This window comes from Amia ocellicauda, chromosome 5, assembly GCF_036373705.1.
Source record: "Amia ocellicauda isolate fAmiCal2 chromosome 5, fAmiCal2.hap1, whole genome shotgun sequence".
Classification (NCBI taxonomy): Eukaryota; Metazoa; Chordata; class Actinopteri; order Amiiformes; family Amiidae; genus Amia; species Amia ocellicauda.
In genome coordinates, this window is record NC_089854.1 from 49,689,982 (window position 1) to 49,707,138 (window position 17,157).

At 39.5% G+C, this 17,157-nt stretch overlaps 1 protein-coding gene across 1 annotated transcript in view; it reads right to left on the reverse strand.

Annotated features, from left to right (window-relative positions):
* LOC136750612 (1-phosphatidylinositol 4,5-bisphosphate phosphodiesterase zeta-1-like) overlaps window positions 1-17,157 on the reverse strand; it is a 50,703-nt gene that overhangs the window by 18,574 nt on the left and 14,972 nt on the right. The window contains exons 5-6 of the mRNA XM_066705738.1: window positions 16,436-16,588; window positions 1,421-1,577 (exon numbers count right to left, since the gene is read on the reverse strand). Of these exons, the coding sequence (XP_066561835.1) occupies window positions 1,421-1,577; window positions 16,436-16,588 (310 nt within the window). The remainder of the gene's footprint in view (window positions 1-1,420; window positions 1,578-16,435; window positions 16,589-17,157) is intronic.

A 17,157-nucleotide genomic window follows, 5' to 3' on the forward strand; every position in this document is an offset into this window, starting at 1 on the left:
TAAGATGATAGTTGTATTCCAGGCTTGAGAGGAATAAGGGTAGAAAGTGAAAAACCCTACAATTGGGTCAATTATGTTATTGTCCCTATATACCCTCATATGATGTCAAGCAATAGTTGTGTGATACTATTAAATTAAATTTGGATGTAGAACACTATCAGAGCAAGAGGGACTGAACAGGATGTATCAGATTCAGAGATAGGATTCTAGAACTCTTTAACATTTTTACATCATAGTTTTGTTCATCATTATTTTTCTTCATTCCCCCTATTGTCTAACCCTAGTAGCAACAGAGTTATAATTATTTTAAGTTCAGGCCCCTCTTCAGTTCTGTAATAGATATCCAGCAAACATGAAGGCTATATTTGGGAGATATATTCAGGTATGTTTAAGATCAACATGATCGAAAGCATAAGGACAATGTGTTAACTACTGATTATATAATTGTGGGGCATGCATAAAGAGTTGCATCTCATTGATTAAGATGTCACACAAGCTTTCTTGTTTTACGATGACACCGAGCTATAATAACATCCACAATATATCATTAGATGGGATTAAAAAAACATAAAAGGTGACAGTGACGGTAAGGATTTTTGTTTTTCATTTGTATAGCAATTCTATAGCTGAAAATAAAATCTGAGTAGAATCTGAGTAAAATGAATGCATAGCTATTTCTAAACATTTAAACCATTAAATGATCTTATTTGCTGTATAGGCAAATTCCAACAGTTAACTTATTCATACCTTTAAAATGTCACAAGCTTTGAAAACAAATTAAATTAGATATTATTCATATTCCACATGAAGCGCAACACTTTCAGGTGGCAGTGTCTTAGATCCAAGATGTGGTGGAAACCTCTATCTCTTTTGGGCTCTAGGCACCTCACGGCCATTTTTACTGTCATCTATATGCCAAATTGATAATTACTATTACTTGCCCAGTGATGGACTGGCGTCTCGTCCTGGGTGTATTCCTGCCTTGCGCCCTATGCCTGCCGGGATCGGTTCCGGCTTCCCCTGTGACCCTCACCAGGATAAGCGGTTTTGAAAATGGATCGATGGATAGATAATTACTATTACTACATTTTTTCTCTCTCATTGTGAACTGCAATACAGGTGACCTACACCTACACTATTCAACACTTTCTGCCTAAACATTAGACAAACCATTACATAATTTGTCATTTAGCAGATGCTCAGACCCATTTATACAGCTGAGCATTTTACTGGAGCAATCTAAGTGAAGTACCTTGCTCAAGGGTACAACAGCACTGCCCACCTGGGATTTGAACCCTTACCACTACTACATAGTGCTGCCTTAGGAGGAGGCTAGCTTATTCGGCAACCCAACACAATGTTTGCAGAGGGTTGTGCCGACTGTCTCACTCATGCTTATACAAATAGTATCCATGTCTACCTGCATTCCTGACCAGTTTCCGTGCCTTGTTCTCCCCAATTGAGGTGTTCTCATAGCACTTCTGGTGTTCACTGGAGTGGCTGAAACTGATGAATTTCACTGACTTTGTGTAGATGACCAGATCAGACAGCTCCATGGCTACCACAATTTTTTTTTTCTGCTTGGGTAAAGGAGACAAAACAATGAAAAGAGAAACCAATGAAAAACACATGTGCATGTGCTGTTTCAACTGAATGGTAGGGACTGAGTTTAAAGTTAAGACATTGCCGTTAATTGATTTGGAAAGTCTCCAAAAATCTACTGTTACACTTTGCGGAATGCTTAAACAAGCTGACAAACAGGCTTTGCACAAACTGTTTAGTTTTTTTTTTTTTTTTTAGTGTATTGTTTTGTTAAACCAGATAGAACGTGCAAATTTAAATGTGAAAATTTGAGAAGAAAAAAATCCCAGCTACTGCTTGTACTAGGGAGGAAGGGAGGTGGAGGGAGGTACATTAATCATAATATTAAGCATGACAAATTAAAAAACAAAATCAAGCTGTAGTTGGAGGTGGAATTGTGGCTTTTGAGGAGAACAGCTATTGCATTTGAATGCTTTGCCTGTTGCACCCTGTCTGTCAGCTCTGTTCCAGACATAAATGTGTTGGTGTTGAAATTCTCCTCCTCAATAAAGCAGCCGCAGAAAGCCAGCTGGGGTGTCAATGCTGACATTTCCTTGTGGATTTTGCTGCCTGCATAGTCACTCTGATGTTTACTCTGTAAGGCGAATCAACTACACTTTTGCCTTTCTATATTCTGCTTTCCTTTAACTTTAACAGCCTGGATATAAAAAAAAACTATACACAATTAAAAGTACCATTCTCATTATTGTTACTACATCAATGCCACCTGGAGTTAAAACACATTCTTCTAATTTACAATACAGTACAGTATTGCACTGGGTGGTGTCAGAATAATGTAAAATTCACCAAGTGCATATGAGGCAAAGGTGAGAAATCCCACCTGAGTCAAACCTTGATGATATCAGACTGCATTTATTTTTTATAAATGTATATATATGTTTAATATATATATATGGGAGTTTGGCATGTGTGTCACCTCATATTTATACCCCAGTGAAACGAGAAGTAAGAGATGACCACTTCTGAGTAATTACCAATAATTGTGACACACATGTTTTTGTGAAGAATATTTATTATTGTATTAAGATTTTTTTTTTTAACACTTGTACCTCAATTAAAAGCTAGATTTATCTCATATTGTGAAAGATCAAGCTGAATAACAACAATGACATTTTGAGGGCACTGTATATATGTGTAACCCTGTTGTTACTTTCTGGCTTTAATTGTTAGGTTTGTAAACCGTTTTAACTGATGGAAATGTATAATGTATCTGATAATTGAATGTGAATGTGGTGATTTAAATTCTAAATTGAATTCAGTTGTTTTAAGGTTGGTTACTAACTGATTAATTGATTTATATAAAATGGAGGGTAAACGGTTATATGGGTTTGTTTGATTTTTTTAGTAATGTTTCCTAAATCACTACAGCATGAAATACCCTTATACTTGAGCAACTAACCAAGCTGTTTTTGCTATAGGAGTTCATTTGTAATGATTATGATTTATATGTATATTTTTTAGTTTTTCTTATTGTTTTGGATGAACTTGTTTGTTCCTTTTTTTTAACCTTTTTTTTTGGAATTCAAACCTTGTGAAATAAAAGCCTGATTGGAATTGTTTTTCTTTATTGATTGCATTTTTCTGGATTGTGGACTGCTGAGGAGCAATACTGTTTATTTCCTTTACCTGTCATCTCTTGGAAACTTAAAATGAAGACCAAGACATGGGTAGTTACATATATATGTCACAATCACCATCAGACTATATTGATCCCCTGCTGAATGAAGACCTCCTCAAGATGTCTCCACTTGCATTCTATCTATTCTACAGAATCTTTTTTCCATGTCACACCTACAAAGTGTATGATTTCATCTTCCCATCATCTATGTGATAATTTTCCAGGTCATTTTTCATCTCTTGGTATCCATTGAATAACTTATTTTGAACATCTTTGATGTTCTTCTCGCAATGTGTCCAGCCGATTGCCATTTTAACATTTTCACTCTTTCAATTTTATCACATTTTGGTTAGTTCTCAGATCCATTCATTCATTTTTTCATCTCTTGTTGTTCCAAGCAAATATCTACACATACCTACACAACTTGTAGACAACTGCAAAACAACAGTACTTCTAGGCATTTTGAGACTTTCATTTAAAAGAAAAAACATTGATATTATTACTAACAGTTAATTTGCCTCCTCTTGTTACACTCCAGTGTATTTCTTAAGAGGCCACATAATTAGATAGTCCTGATCCCTTGGTACTGCGCTTCCACTACAGTCACATTTGCTCTCACTTGCAAATGTAGCTGTTTCTCTAGGCAGAACCCTCAGAAGCCTTTGTCATACATCTGGTGCAGAATTTAAATAAACAAGGTGGTAAATGTGAGCACACAGCTGAAGTTTCGTCTTGTACTTTTTAAAATTTCTTTCCCTCGCTTCATTGTGGGTTAATTCCACCAAAAATCACATTTATTTAAATCATAACATGTCATACCAGTTCAGGACTCTGATAAAGCATGTCTTGAAATAAAACCTCCTTGTACTGCCCTCAGAAGGCTCCTGGACAAATCTCTAGACTCTAATGGATGGTGACTGCTGACACACGCATTGAATAGTGTAGGGAAGGTGCCTGGCATGGAGGCTATTGCTTTAGCTAGGCTCCTTATTCGTCAGATATGTTAGTAAACAAATGTATTGCTTTTTGTTTTGTTTTTGTTGTTGGAAATAGAGCTCCTAGTTGGAATCCAGATGGAGATCATTTAGTATTGAACTGGAGGTTGTTTTACAGGCCTGTGGGAGGGAGAGTATATAGGCTTAGGTGATGGTAAGAGGGCTGGGAGAAGAATAACTGCATGCATTTTGTTTCAACAGATAGCTACTCCGATTTACTGCTCAATCTGGCATCTGTATCTCAGCTCAGCTCTTGTACATGATTAACCAGTTCTGAAGGCACTTTCTACTGATGAAGCCGGTCTTCTCCAGCCAGGATCTGAACATATAGTTCTCTGGTTTACCATCCAGCTGAGCTGTGAGTACATTAATTGAACCCCTGGAGTAACACCACTTATTCGCTTAATTAAACCTTTTAATGTTTTTTCCAATCGTAAAAGGTGTATTTTCAAAGAGAAAAAAAGTTGCCAGCTGTTGAGACAAAAACATGTTTAAAAAGTCAAATTAAACAAATGCATTTGTGGTTCAATTAAGCATTTGAGGTCCCAATGAGAGTGAACACCAGAAACCCCTGGAGTACATTATCATGATGCACTGGTTCCAGAAAAAGAAGCACATCTGTTTGTGGAAGAATTTCTGCTCTTGCTTATGTGAGAGGCACAGTCAGTTGATGTCCTCTCTTAAAATTTTAATCCTCTGTTTTACCAGCACCCTCCAGGAATATCAGATGTTATTCTTGTACTGCACATTTAAAGTAAATATACAATAGTTGACTGCATCTTTGTGGGGCTCTGAATAAGAGGAATAGAGGGAGCAAAAAAAAAAACTAACCTTTTTTTTTGTTTGTTTGTTTGTTTTTTTGGGCCCACGTTGGCTTTAGAACAAAGCAGGGAAAACAAGCAAATTGTACATAATCATTCATTACAAACTGGACAGCCATTTAAAGTGGCTGGGCTGTTATGTTACAAACAAAACAAAATAAAACAAAAGCCATCTAGCACTGTAGAAAGAACAAAATATAAAAAATAAAATTATAATTTGGAAAAGTCCTAGAATGAGATGGAAACTAACCAAATGCACAACTGTCCAGTCATTCATTTGCACAGGAGATCTGCTTCTCTTGCAAATTAGTTCAAAATTGTGGAGGCAATTGTGCGTCCAGGTTTGTTGAAAGAAGCATTCTTCTGCGTTACATAACATCGGATAGGCATGCATGCCTTACAGGTTCAGGTACAATCAGTGCCAAATGAATCAGCTCAGTTCTGCAACACAAATGTCAGGCGCTGCATGCAGGATGGAAAAATGGAAACTTCCCAGGAATAATGCTAAAACGTGGTGGGCATTTTTGAAGTGTAAGTACTGAGTAATAACATGTACAATGTACCAATTTAGATAATGCGTAAATACCTATATGGTAAAGTTATTACACATCTGCGTGTATACTTACAAAACAGCATGCCTAATTACATATTGCCTATATTGTTTCTGTGAGTAACCACATAGCAAACACCCTGTAAGTACATAAGTAATTACTTACACCCAAAAAGTGCCTAATTAATGTAAACTGTTACTGCAATAAATCAAGATATTATGCTGTCAAGATACTATGCAAGTATTCATGTGAAATCTAGCCTAACTGTGAGTAAGATGCTTTCACAGAAGTATCTGAAAGAAGATTCTGAATTACATGTAATACATTTTGAAAACCTTATACATTCATATTATTCAACCAAGGTGTGTTTTTTAAATAATAATAATAATATGTTTGTATGAAATGTCTGATTTACAAGTCTTAATCATTTTCATGCCATAGAATAGGACAAAACTATACAATCTCTTGTCTCTGTCCCTCTGTTGCTCGCAGCTTGACTTACTTTCTTTTCTGCTCGCCTGCCTGATTTAGGGGAATGCTTTTTTTTCTTAGGCATTTCCTCCTCTGAGTCCTCATCCTCACTGTCCTCACACTCTATCACCTGTCCTTGCCTGCCTGTCCCTGTGCTTAGTAAAGTGTCCTGAAGCTGACCAGTTTTCTTGTTCTTTATCAGTATCTTATATTTCAGCTCCTGCAGACCAAATAAGAGAATTAATCAAGCAATCTAAGCCTTAGGCAACTCTTTGAATGCCACAGTTAATAAAATCTAGATTTTTTGTTTTGTTTTGGAAATAAATATTGTCCATGGTAAGGTAAAGTTTTGTGCATCTATACATAAAAAAAGTAAAATTAAACTGTTTTTGTATTGTAAACTAAGATTTTCTTTCTGTGGTAGAGATTTCATATAATCACTTATCAACAGATGATTGCATTGTTCCAAATAGATGCACTCAATGGCTTCCTCCAAGTTCACAGAGATATCCTGCACCTTCTCCTTTGAAACTGAATTGCACTGTGATATAAAACATATGCCTGGCAGTGGTCACCATTTTTCACAGCCAACAATTGTGCAGCTTGCTTGTTTGCTCTTTAATTGTTAGGCATCTGTTCGTGGTGATGGGGGTTCAAACAAGGCATAATGGCTGACAATTTCAATGGATACACCTCCAAAGAATCTCACTAGCTCACACACTGCCAATGGGTTGTGGCCGAAAGTTGGGAATTGAATCATGTATTTGACACTACGAGCAATTTCATTACAGGTGGGATTGCACAGTTCTGCCATTTACTGGCGCTGCGTAATAATAAAATTGAAAGAGAATGAATTCACTTACTGGAAACAAGAATGTGGAAAGATGGAAAATGGAAAGATGAGAAAAGCATGTGCTAATAAAAGGCAAGACTGTGTTCCTGCTTTTGCCACACAGCCCACACTCGGTTACTATGTCACATAAATTTAATACAGCTTATTATTTTTAAATAATAAAAGTGTATTTATTTATGCTTAACTATTTTATAAATACCCCCCACTCTCTCCCCCTCCACACATACACACACAACATGCACATCACCACCACAACATTCATTGAAACCTTCCCCGTTTACTGTTTACGGCTTGGTAGGGCTCTGAAGAGTTGTGTTGTGGGTGGAATAAATATGCTGAGTAAATAACAGGGTTTTCCTGCCAACTCACTTTCTAGTCTTGAGTGGGTTTTGCCCAGTATCTCAGCTAAGTACATTTGGCAGACTGCACTGAACACAGAATGCATATTAATGCAGTCATGTCCTACAGCCACACACAGTTTTAGACTAAAGCGAAGCTTATTTATTTATTTATTTATTTATGTCTTTCTTGAAATACTACACAATCCATATATCCATCTGCAAATAGTCTAAACATCATGGGCATACAAGCCAGGAGAGTGACAGATTCTGAGAAGCCGCAGATGTTTGCAAGGGAAGTTATCATTGTTATATCCTGTAGTGCTACAATCTCCTGCAAGTGGAATTCCTTTAGAAGAGACACTATTTCCTGTTAATCCCTTTACTTTAATCGAGTTCAGAAATTATAGTTGTCAGAATGGAATGAGAGACATTAGCGACGAGATGGCTTTCAATCAAATGTGCTCCCTGTTACTGAGAATACTGGCTTTGAAGGGCCATATTAATAACACTTTATACTGCAATGTCATGAGTATGTTTAATTCATTAGACACAATATATGAACAAAGCATTACGTTTAGTAAAACAGAGTATCATTTATACATATTGTGCTGGCAAAACCTTCTGTATTAAACTCTCATGTAAACTTTTTACCCATGTTACAAGATTAATTATCTTTTTAATGTAATTTTTTGCTACGTTTTATTATTGATACACACTGCTTTATTAATAGACTTCATGTAATTTATTAAACATCCATTAAATGTTTATGCATTAATAAATGACAAATATTTAAAAATATATATATTTTCACACAGCAGGCCTGCAAATTACTGGTTGAATGTTAATGACAAAAGCTTGATTACTATCATGGATAAACCCCTTGAAAGTGATTAATTGTATATAAGTAGTACATGTACATACATCAATGTAATAATAGTAGTGATTTGCCATAATATTTCTAATATATTCAAATTAAAACAAGGAGTGTTATGGATTGAAGATATTGTAGGTAGCTGACATTCTGTAATACCAACTGCCAGATAATATGTGGCAGGCACCTGTACCCCCATCCAATCCCCGCCCCCCCCCCAACCACATGACAAAACACAATTTTATTTTGAAATCTCACAAGAATTCACCTGCATTATTAATGTGTAGATAGGAGTTAACTCACATCAAGAAAAACAGCAAGTATTTTTTGAAAAGACAACACTTCACACTATGTCACTTTCGAGTCTGAAAAGGATGAAAGTCCTTGCAACACTCCTAATAGTGAGCAGCAATGCATTAAATGTAAGAGCAAGTTCTATTTTCTCTGTTTTAAGAGATCAACAGTTTAATCGTTCCCCACAGAGATGATTTACTTCCAAAGCTGAGATAAACTGGTTGGAGTAAAAAAAAATTATATCCTTTCAGATCTACCTCAGCCCCAGATGAATACAGTTTCTCAAAACCATTCAGATAGCTCTCACCATGAAAATAATAACCTTTCAAAACAGCAGTACAATTCTTCTTTTTTCTTCCTGTGATATGAAACCAAGTTATTAAAAGGCAAGATGACATTCCGCCTGTTGTACACTCACAGTTGTTATGCTCAGGATACTCAGGCAGCACCACACAACTACAAATATGTTTTAATGCCTTATTGGTGGGTATGGGTGGACACTGCAATCATTCTTTGGCTCAGATGAAGTCAAGAGATGAGAGCATGGTTATGAGGATGTGTGAATCATTATCCATTCTTTTACATGCTAAAAACCACATCAGAGACAGATCAGTGCATGGCCATCTTCAATGTGATCATTATCGGTTTTGCTTCTGTGGCCGTTCTGTGAAAAGCCACAGACTCCTTCAGCTCACTCGTATTTGCACCGGGCTCCGGCATTGTCAGTATGAACATTAAGGTTTGCTAAATACACTCACACACCAAGAGCATGGTTTGTAATGTTATTTATGTTGAAATGCACAGGATAGCACAGACAAGTGAACTGACAGATGTTTACTGATAGGCCTTGCTTGCCTGTCAGCTCCTTTGTCAGCACTTCAGTATTATCGCAGTGACTGTCACACAAATGGAGTACCGTTCCAAGTAACAGCATAGAAGTTTTTCTTCGCTTAGGTGCAGTACTTTGCATGTCAATACTGTACATCCTGCTTGCATTCAGTGAGGCTGTCATTTTGCATTCCTGATTATACCCCTCATGGCATCACTTTGAGCTTCCTCTTCCTGGGATGGATGGCATGAAATAGATTTAATGATGTGCACGATGACACAAAAAATATCTTCAAACAAGGATGAAAAACAAACAAAATAACCAAAGTAAAACTATTTTGCCCTCTGCACAGTTCATGCACACACTGAGTTTTCGGAGTGATTATGCACGGATTATGGATTCAATTAACTATGTAAACTGTGAAATTGTGGCTGGGATGTCATAGTAATGATTTTTCATCTGGTGTTGCTGCTCTAGCTTCTCTTTTTTTCTTTCAGAATGAGATAGATAGAGAGCTTGGAAGCACCTTACAGCAACTGGAAGAGCTGTAGAGAAAGAACCTGCATCTCCTCTGTAGCTGTGAATATCACAAGAGTCTTGCTATTAAGCCGTTGCCTTTTATTCACTGCTACTAAGCCGTTGCCTCCACGCTGTGTGAAGGGATCTTTGCTCAGCACTGCTCCCCTTCATAGCCATAGCTGTCTCCACTCACTTCCATGTTGGTGCTCATTGCTTGGCTGATGTTCGGTGTTCATTGGTATCTGGCACTTGCTGTCAGTGCTTTGGTGTGGATGTTCATCTGGCCACTACAATTCCTGAGGAGAATTTTTTCTTTTTCTTCCAACTTGAAGCAAAAGAGGGTAAGATTGGCATCCACCAGCATGAAAAACACTCCAGCCCAGATTCTCTTTTGGCCACTGGCTTCCCCCAGTGGATGCACATGAGCACTGTGTTCCATGTCTGGGTAGAGCTGCAAGACCACTCTTCTTGCCCAATCTGTGCTAAATTCCAGAAGAGAAACACTGCATGCATAGGGCCATGGGAATTACTTCACCAACCTCCAAGGGATCATGCAAAGGGTCCATTCCCTGCTTGGACAGAGTGCTGGCTTCATCCTTGGGCATTTTTAAGTTGTCTCTTCCAGCATTCAGCATGTAAACGGACCCATTCACCATCAGCTGACGCTGACCTCTCCCCTCTCGGAAAGATCTCACAGACATCAAAGCGAGATGTCCAAGACAGAGACCATGAATATGTTCATGAAGATCCTGATGGGACACCAAGCCATGATCACAACAGTCCTCCAGGCTCTGGTCCAATCAAGCCCCTCCTCAGTTCTGGATTGGTTGTCGGTGGACCATTCTCTCTAGGCTTCTCCATCCTGCATGCCCCCGGCCCCACTGTCCATGGCCTCAGCAGACTCCGGCCCAGGCAGGAACAGATGGCAGGATGATGCCATCATACTGGTGGCATGTGACAGGGAGGGTGGTCAGTGGGATGCAGGAGCCCCAGTAGCCAGCTCAACACCAGATGCAGGGGCAGACATCTAAACATCCCAGAGGGCCACACATGTCCATGTTGCCCTGTTGCAGCGAGTGACACTTCACCTGGGCATGGAGGGGCCTGTGCAAGAGGAGCCCTAGAGCTCCCTTTCTGAGTTCTATACCCTCTACCAATGAGCCGATGAAATTGCCCATCTTCCCTGACCAGGATCTGAGAATGTCTTGTCACGCCCTAGCTTCAGAGCCTAGTACCATCCATGGCACAGAGCAGTGTGCTGCTCTCAAAGGAGCATAGGAGGCAGGTATTGAGTGCTTCCTGCACATAGACTCAGCCATTGCGTCTTTAGGACAAGCTTGTCCCCTGTCGGCCCTGCTGTACGTCCTCTGTCTGGAGCCGTTCATGCAGGCGATCCGCCGGGACGTCCGGGACGACGTGGACGTGGTCTGCACGGACGCGCCGTCCATGGCCAGGGTTGAGGAACTGCTTGACGGCTTCTGCAGGGCGACGGGGGCCGCTGTCAATAGTGCCAAGAGCGAGGTCTACCTCCCCAGAGCATGGCCTGTCGGCCGGGGCCTGCCGACCGTGTTCCCTGTGAAGCCGTCCATCAAGGTTCTGGGGATCACGATCAACGGGACCAACACGGGCACCCGGAGCTGGGAGGAGGCCTTATCCAAGGTCCAAAGAAAGATCCACGGCTAGAGCACAAGGACCTTGACGATGGCCGGTAAGGTGCTGGTCGTAAAGGCCATCCTCTTCCCGATACTCCTCTACGTAGGAATGATCTTCCCCCCAGACAAGGTCGTCGCAAAACTAGTGACCAGAATTATATTTCAGTTTGTCTGGGGGAGCAAAATGGAGAGGCTGAAGAGAGTGCAAATGGTGAAGGGTACCCTGGATGGAGGCAGGGGGGTCCCGGACGTTGTGCGGCTGATAAAGGCGCAGGGGCTGGCCTACGTGGTCAAGAACATCCAGGCTGCTTTATGAACCGCTTTTATTTTGCCTGCAGCCTGAGACCATTCGGCCTCTACGCCATAGATAACACCAGGCCGTACTCATGGGATCCCCTGCCGTTCTACAGGGCGCTCCGAGCCTTTGCGCTCGAAGTAGGCCTCCATAAAGTCGTGCTGGCCTCCTGGGATTATAAGACCATCTGTAGCCAGATGAGATCTACCCAGGAGACCAGCCGGATAGAAGATTTCCCTCCCAAAACCTGCCGGTTTATCTGGGCTAACGCTACGCACGTTTGCCTCACAAATACGCAGAAAGATGTCTCCTGGATGGCTGTGAGTCGGTGTCTCGCCACCCGAGTGTTCATGCACAGAAGGGGCCTAGCCCCTTATGACATCTGCCCCTACAAGGGTTGCCTGGGGAAGGAGACGGAGGCTCATATCTTTAGGGATTGCCCCTCCGCCTACAGGGTCTGGCTCCTGTTTTCTCCGTTCCTCCACAGGTTTGCCGTTGCTGTGCGGGCGACCGCCCAGCAGATCTTATACGGTCCTGCCAGGGGACTAACATCTTCCACCCTGAGGTGCTGGTGGCGTGTCGTCTGCGCAGTGAAACAGGCCTTGTGGGAGGGACGGGACATCTGTCTATTCAATAAGCAGGAGCTGGACCCAATTGTCATCGTGCGGAGGGGCATGGTACTTATAAGGGACTATGTCAATCTGGAGGTCCATCAGAGGGGCAAGGAGGAAGCCTTTAAGAACTGGCAGATACAAGATCTGGCGGAGCTCAGGATCCCATGATGGGACCCACCTCCGGGGATGGTCATCTCCCCCTGCTGGAGCCCGAGTCCAAGATCTTTTAATCTTTTTATGAATGATTGCCTTTTAAAATGATTTTTAAAAATGAATTTTAACTGTTTTTAAAGATTTAGTTGTTTTTAAAGCACTAGTTGTTTGGTTTTTTTGGTTAGTTTTGTTCTATTTTTTGTCAAATACATTGACCGTTTGGATTTAATTTTAAATGCATTGGACCATTTTGGTTTGTTTTTTATTTTTACCTTTTTAATTGTTTTTTTATTTTGTCCGGTGCATTTTCAGTTATTTTCAATGTATTTGACTTTTTTTGTTGGTAGCAGTTTGCTTTAATCACGTTTGTTTTGTTGTTTTGTGCACTTGTTTATTTGAAGTTCATATATATTGTTTATGTTAAATCACAAAGATTTTAAAAATTTTAAGTGATTTTAAGAATTGATTTTAAAATTTTTAATCACGAGTATTAAAATTTGTTTGAATGTTTTTTATTTGAAATGTAAAATACTTCACCAAATAATTCAGATGCATCTGAAGAAGGTACACTCTGACAACCTGGTGTAGACCTTTGCCTCCTGTCCAGGTTGTGCCACAATCTCTGTGTCTTTCTCTGTCTCTTCTGTTCATCCCCTATGAAGGCAGCTCTCCCTCTCCTGCCCACAGCAACAACAACAGCAGCTGTACCACCAAGAAGCCTCCACCCAGAGGCACCATCAGCCTCAAAACAGCAAAGAGTCCTTCATCCATGCTTGCGGGGACCACCCCCTGGAATCCTCATGGCCTACAGACCCTGCTCCACAATAAACAATGCAATTGCAACTACCATGTAAAAAATACACCAGTTTCGAAGTGTGTGTTTTCCTGAGACTGTAAACTGCATAATGTGATTGGCATGCATGGGGTTACAGACGGTCCCTCGATGTCTGCATGCTCTACAGGTGGCCATACTTCCTTCCTTGTGACAGCTTAAATGAGAATATTTTGCAATGCAAAATGAAGCAAAAGAGGAAGTTATTCCTGGAGAGATCAGAGAAGAAGCAGGGAGAGGGGCGGGTCTTCTCAGACTCCTCAAATGAAAGCCTGTCAACAGCTTTGACATACAGTGCATCTCAGGTAACCTCTCAGGTAAGTGTGACACACAATCCTAATAATGATGATAGGGCTGCACAACAATGTTTTAGCATTGAGATGTTAAAAGACATAGCTCAGATGTTTTATGTATATATATTTTTATGAAATCTACTCTGATAGAAACTGAATCAAATTTATTGAAACTGAATCTGCAGTCACTTTTTGTTGTTCTGGAACAGAGAGCAGAGCACTGAAGATTTAATTGGATACTTAAAACTATAAAAAAATAAGTTCTGATGAAAAAATTGATGCTCTTAACTAATTACCATGTACTTATATGACACGCGTATGCAGGAAAACCCTGGAATCAAACCACATTCATAGGCACACCACAAAGTGCCTGATCCACAAAGATTGTAACACACTAAAAAACACGTCACTGCACTGCACTACACTACACTGTACACTTTACTGCACTATACACCACAAAAAAGACTGTTCCCCTGACACAGGGGGATTGTACAGATTATAGGATAGTGACATCACCTTTACTGGCTTATGCACACAATGAGCCCTGCTGCAGCTTGTGTCAAATCTGATCTACTTTGATCTTCATTTTAATTGGTGCCCCCTGACCTGGCATCCTTTAATGAAATTGCCTACCCCACTCTGCCGAGAGGAAGACTAGGAGCAGAAGGCCTTCCTTGACAATAAGAGTCAGCAGACAGAGACTGATGAGGGTCCTTGATCACATTAAGCAGCTCTTTTATGGACATTGATTTATCAGCAACATTCAAGAACCATCTTGAAAATAGCCACCATTAACACACAATAGGCAGACCTGCCCTCTCTCTCTTGCATCTTTCATGATAGTATTCTTTATTAAAGTTTCACAAAAGACAATTTATTGAGTACCATTACAGATTATTATTACTATAATCATTATTATTGTAGAATTTAGTCAAGGCATCTGACCTGCAGCACAGCTTGCACTGCAGTTCATTAGGCATACACTGTTTAGTGAAAGCTTTCACAAAGTTAGCTACTCTTTAGTGAAAGCTTTCTCAAAGTTAGCTACTGCCAAGCTGTGCTGCTGAATCTACAGACTTGAAAAGTGCTCTCTGAACAACAACAAAACAAGAAAATCAAAATTAAATGACTATCAGAGGAGGAATAAACAAAAGGTACTTAAGCACATAAGAGACTAGAAAAAAAGAGTCTTGAAACATTAGCAGTCTCATAATAAAATACTAAGATAACAACACAGTTAAGTGTTGGCATAGAACAGGCAAAAAACAAACAAAGCCAAAACAAAAGGGAAATCAGCAAATATCGCTTGAATATTGAAACCTTTTGGCTGGCCTTGTCAGAGTCTATAAGCAAGGGATCACTTGTGTTTACTCTTCCAAATGCAGTAATTTCAGATCTGAAATAAATACAGCATTTACTTCCTGGCCTTTCCTCAGATCAGTTGACCCTGTGGGGCTCTAAAGGAACAGTAAGTGAACAATAGTGCCTGCCGTTATTACTCCTCATTCCCAGGAACACTAGATTCAGGCCAGTTCAGTTCAGGCTCGCTCTCCTCCAGGAAAAATATAATTATCTGATGTTAAGTATGGAGAGCTATCACAATGGCTTTTAAAGACAACAATGGTTTTGTTTAAGAGAAGAAAATGATGATGATGATTATTATTATTATTATTATTATTATTATTATTATTATTATTAGTAGTAGTAGTAGTAGTAGTAGTAGTAGTAGTAGTAGTAGTATTAAATGTATCTTTTATGCGCAGAGATCTCTACCAAGTTTGACTTTCACAACACTCCCTGAAAGGATGGTATATGATGTGCCAGTGTCAGTGTTTTGACTGTGTGCACTTTTGACCAGCATGGGCAGCAGCAGAGGTTGATATCTCACAGCTAGCACAATAAGAACTGAGACAAAATGCCAGCAAAGGAAAAAGAGTTGCTCAGCCAGGAAGGGGGAAAGGAAGGGCTTGTGGGCGACATCACTGATGACTCATAGTCTTACTAAATTGTTTAATGCCTTTCTTGCACTCTCCCCCCATCCCCCTCTCATTTCAGTGGGTGCCATTGTGACCTTGTATTGCAATGACCAACTGCCATTGGCTGCTTTGGAGTAGTGGCAGGGGGAAGTGTGGTCACTCCAGAAGGTGGGGTTGGAAAGAGGAAGAACACATAAAAGACTATTGTATTCATTTTGTCTTTCTGTACCCAGTGTAATTGATACTGTGCGCTGTATTATTGAACTAAAATCAAATTTAACTGGAATTGACTAATTGTCTTAGAACCTTTACAGTAGTCACTTTACAGGTTAACATCTTATTAAAACTAAAAATCAATTATTATAAAAGTCAAAATGCGAAGAATACAGTATGCATTCACAAGAAAGTAAAGCCTGTGTTTTTATTGTATGTTTATTATTTCAATGTCTATACAATTTGTTCAATACTTTCAATTATATTCTTTTGTGCCTGTGTACATAGATTACATTAACAATGTAAATGTGATACATCTCCTGTCCAATTTGGAAGACAAATCTGAAGAAATTAAAGTAATAGTTTTCTAGATTTGTTTTTTTATTTCTAATGTTCTATTAATTTCTAGAATAACTGAATGGAATGTTGATATAATACAAATATGTGTGATATGTTTGCTGTCCAATAAAAAATAAGAATAATTAAATAGAGCAACATGCTGGAAAGGTGAAGTTAAAGGATATGAAAAACAAGATGTAGAAGGAGAAGAAGGTGAAGAAATAGATGGAGGAGCTACAGCCAGTGTAGCCAGTGAAGTGATGAAGAAGAAAAATGAAAATAAGCAGTTCTCCAGTGGCTTACCTGTGGGGAGGGCAGCTCTTTGGGGCAAGTGTTGTTGATGGTTGTGGACAGCAGCTTGTCTCCCAGAATGCTTCTGAGGTGTTGAGCCATGACTTCCTGCTGTGAATGGCTGCAGTGGTTCTCCAGTGAGAGGATAACAGGATAGGGAGAGACCTGCAGATTACACTGCCAATGAAACTGGGTAGCATTGGTATGAAGGCTCAAAACCCAAGGTGTAATTACATTGTATTTGCCATTAGCTTTTTATTACATATTAATAATATAATTTACATAGGACACAGACAATTTACAATACAATTTCCATATGGTGTGCATGTGCATTTCAGTTAGTTAGGATTCTCAATGTCATTCCATGAAGGATACCAGTAGTTTAGGTTCAATCAAGCCAGTGTGAAAGAAATCAAAGACTCTCATTTAGCCAGTCAGCTGTCATTATACCAGCTGGATTAGTGGAGATTGTGGATTGAATAAAATAACCAGCATCAAATCGTTCATTAATAGCTTGAGACAGTGGCTGAAAATGCACAATATAAAGGTGTTATTGATTTAGCTGGGATTCATATTTTAAAATGTTGGGTGAACATGTGACCTAAAAACTTATTTTCAATGCTTCAATTTACATACTGATGTCCAAGTTAACACATACTAATCAAAATGAATACATTAAAAAATAAAGTCTTCCCACTTCAGAGAAAACTCCTTAAAAATACATAATATGCTTT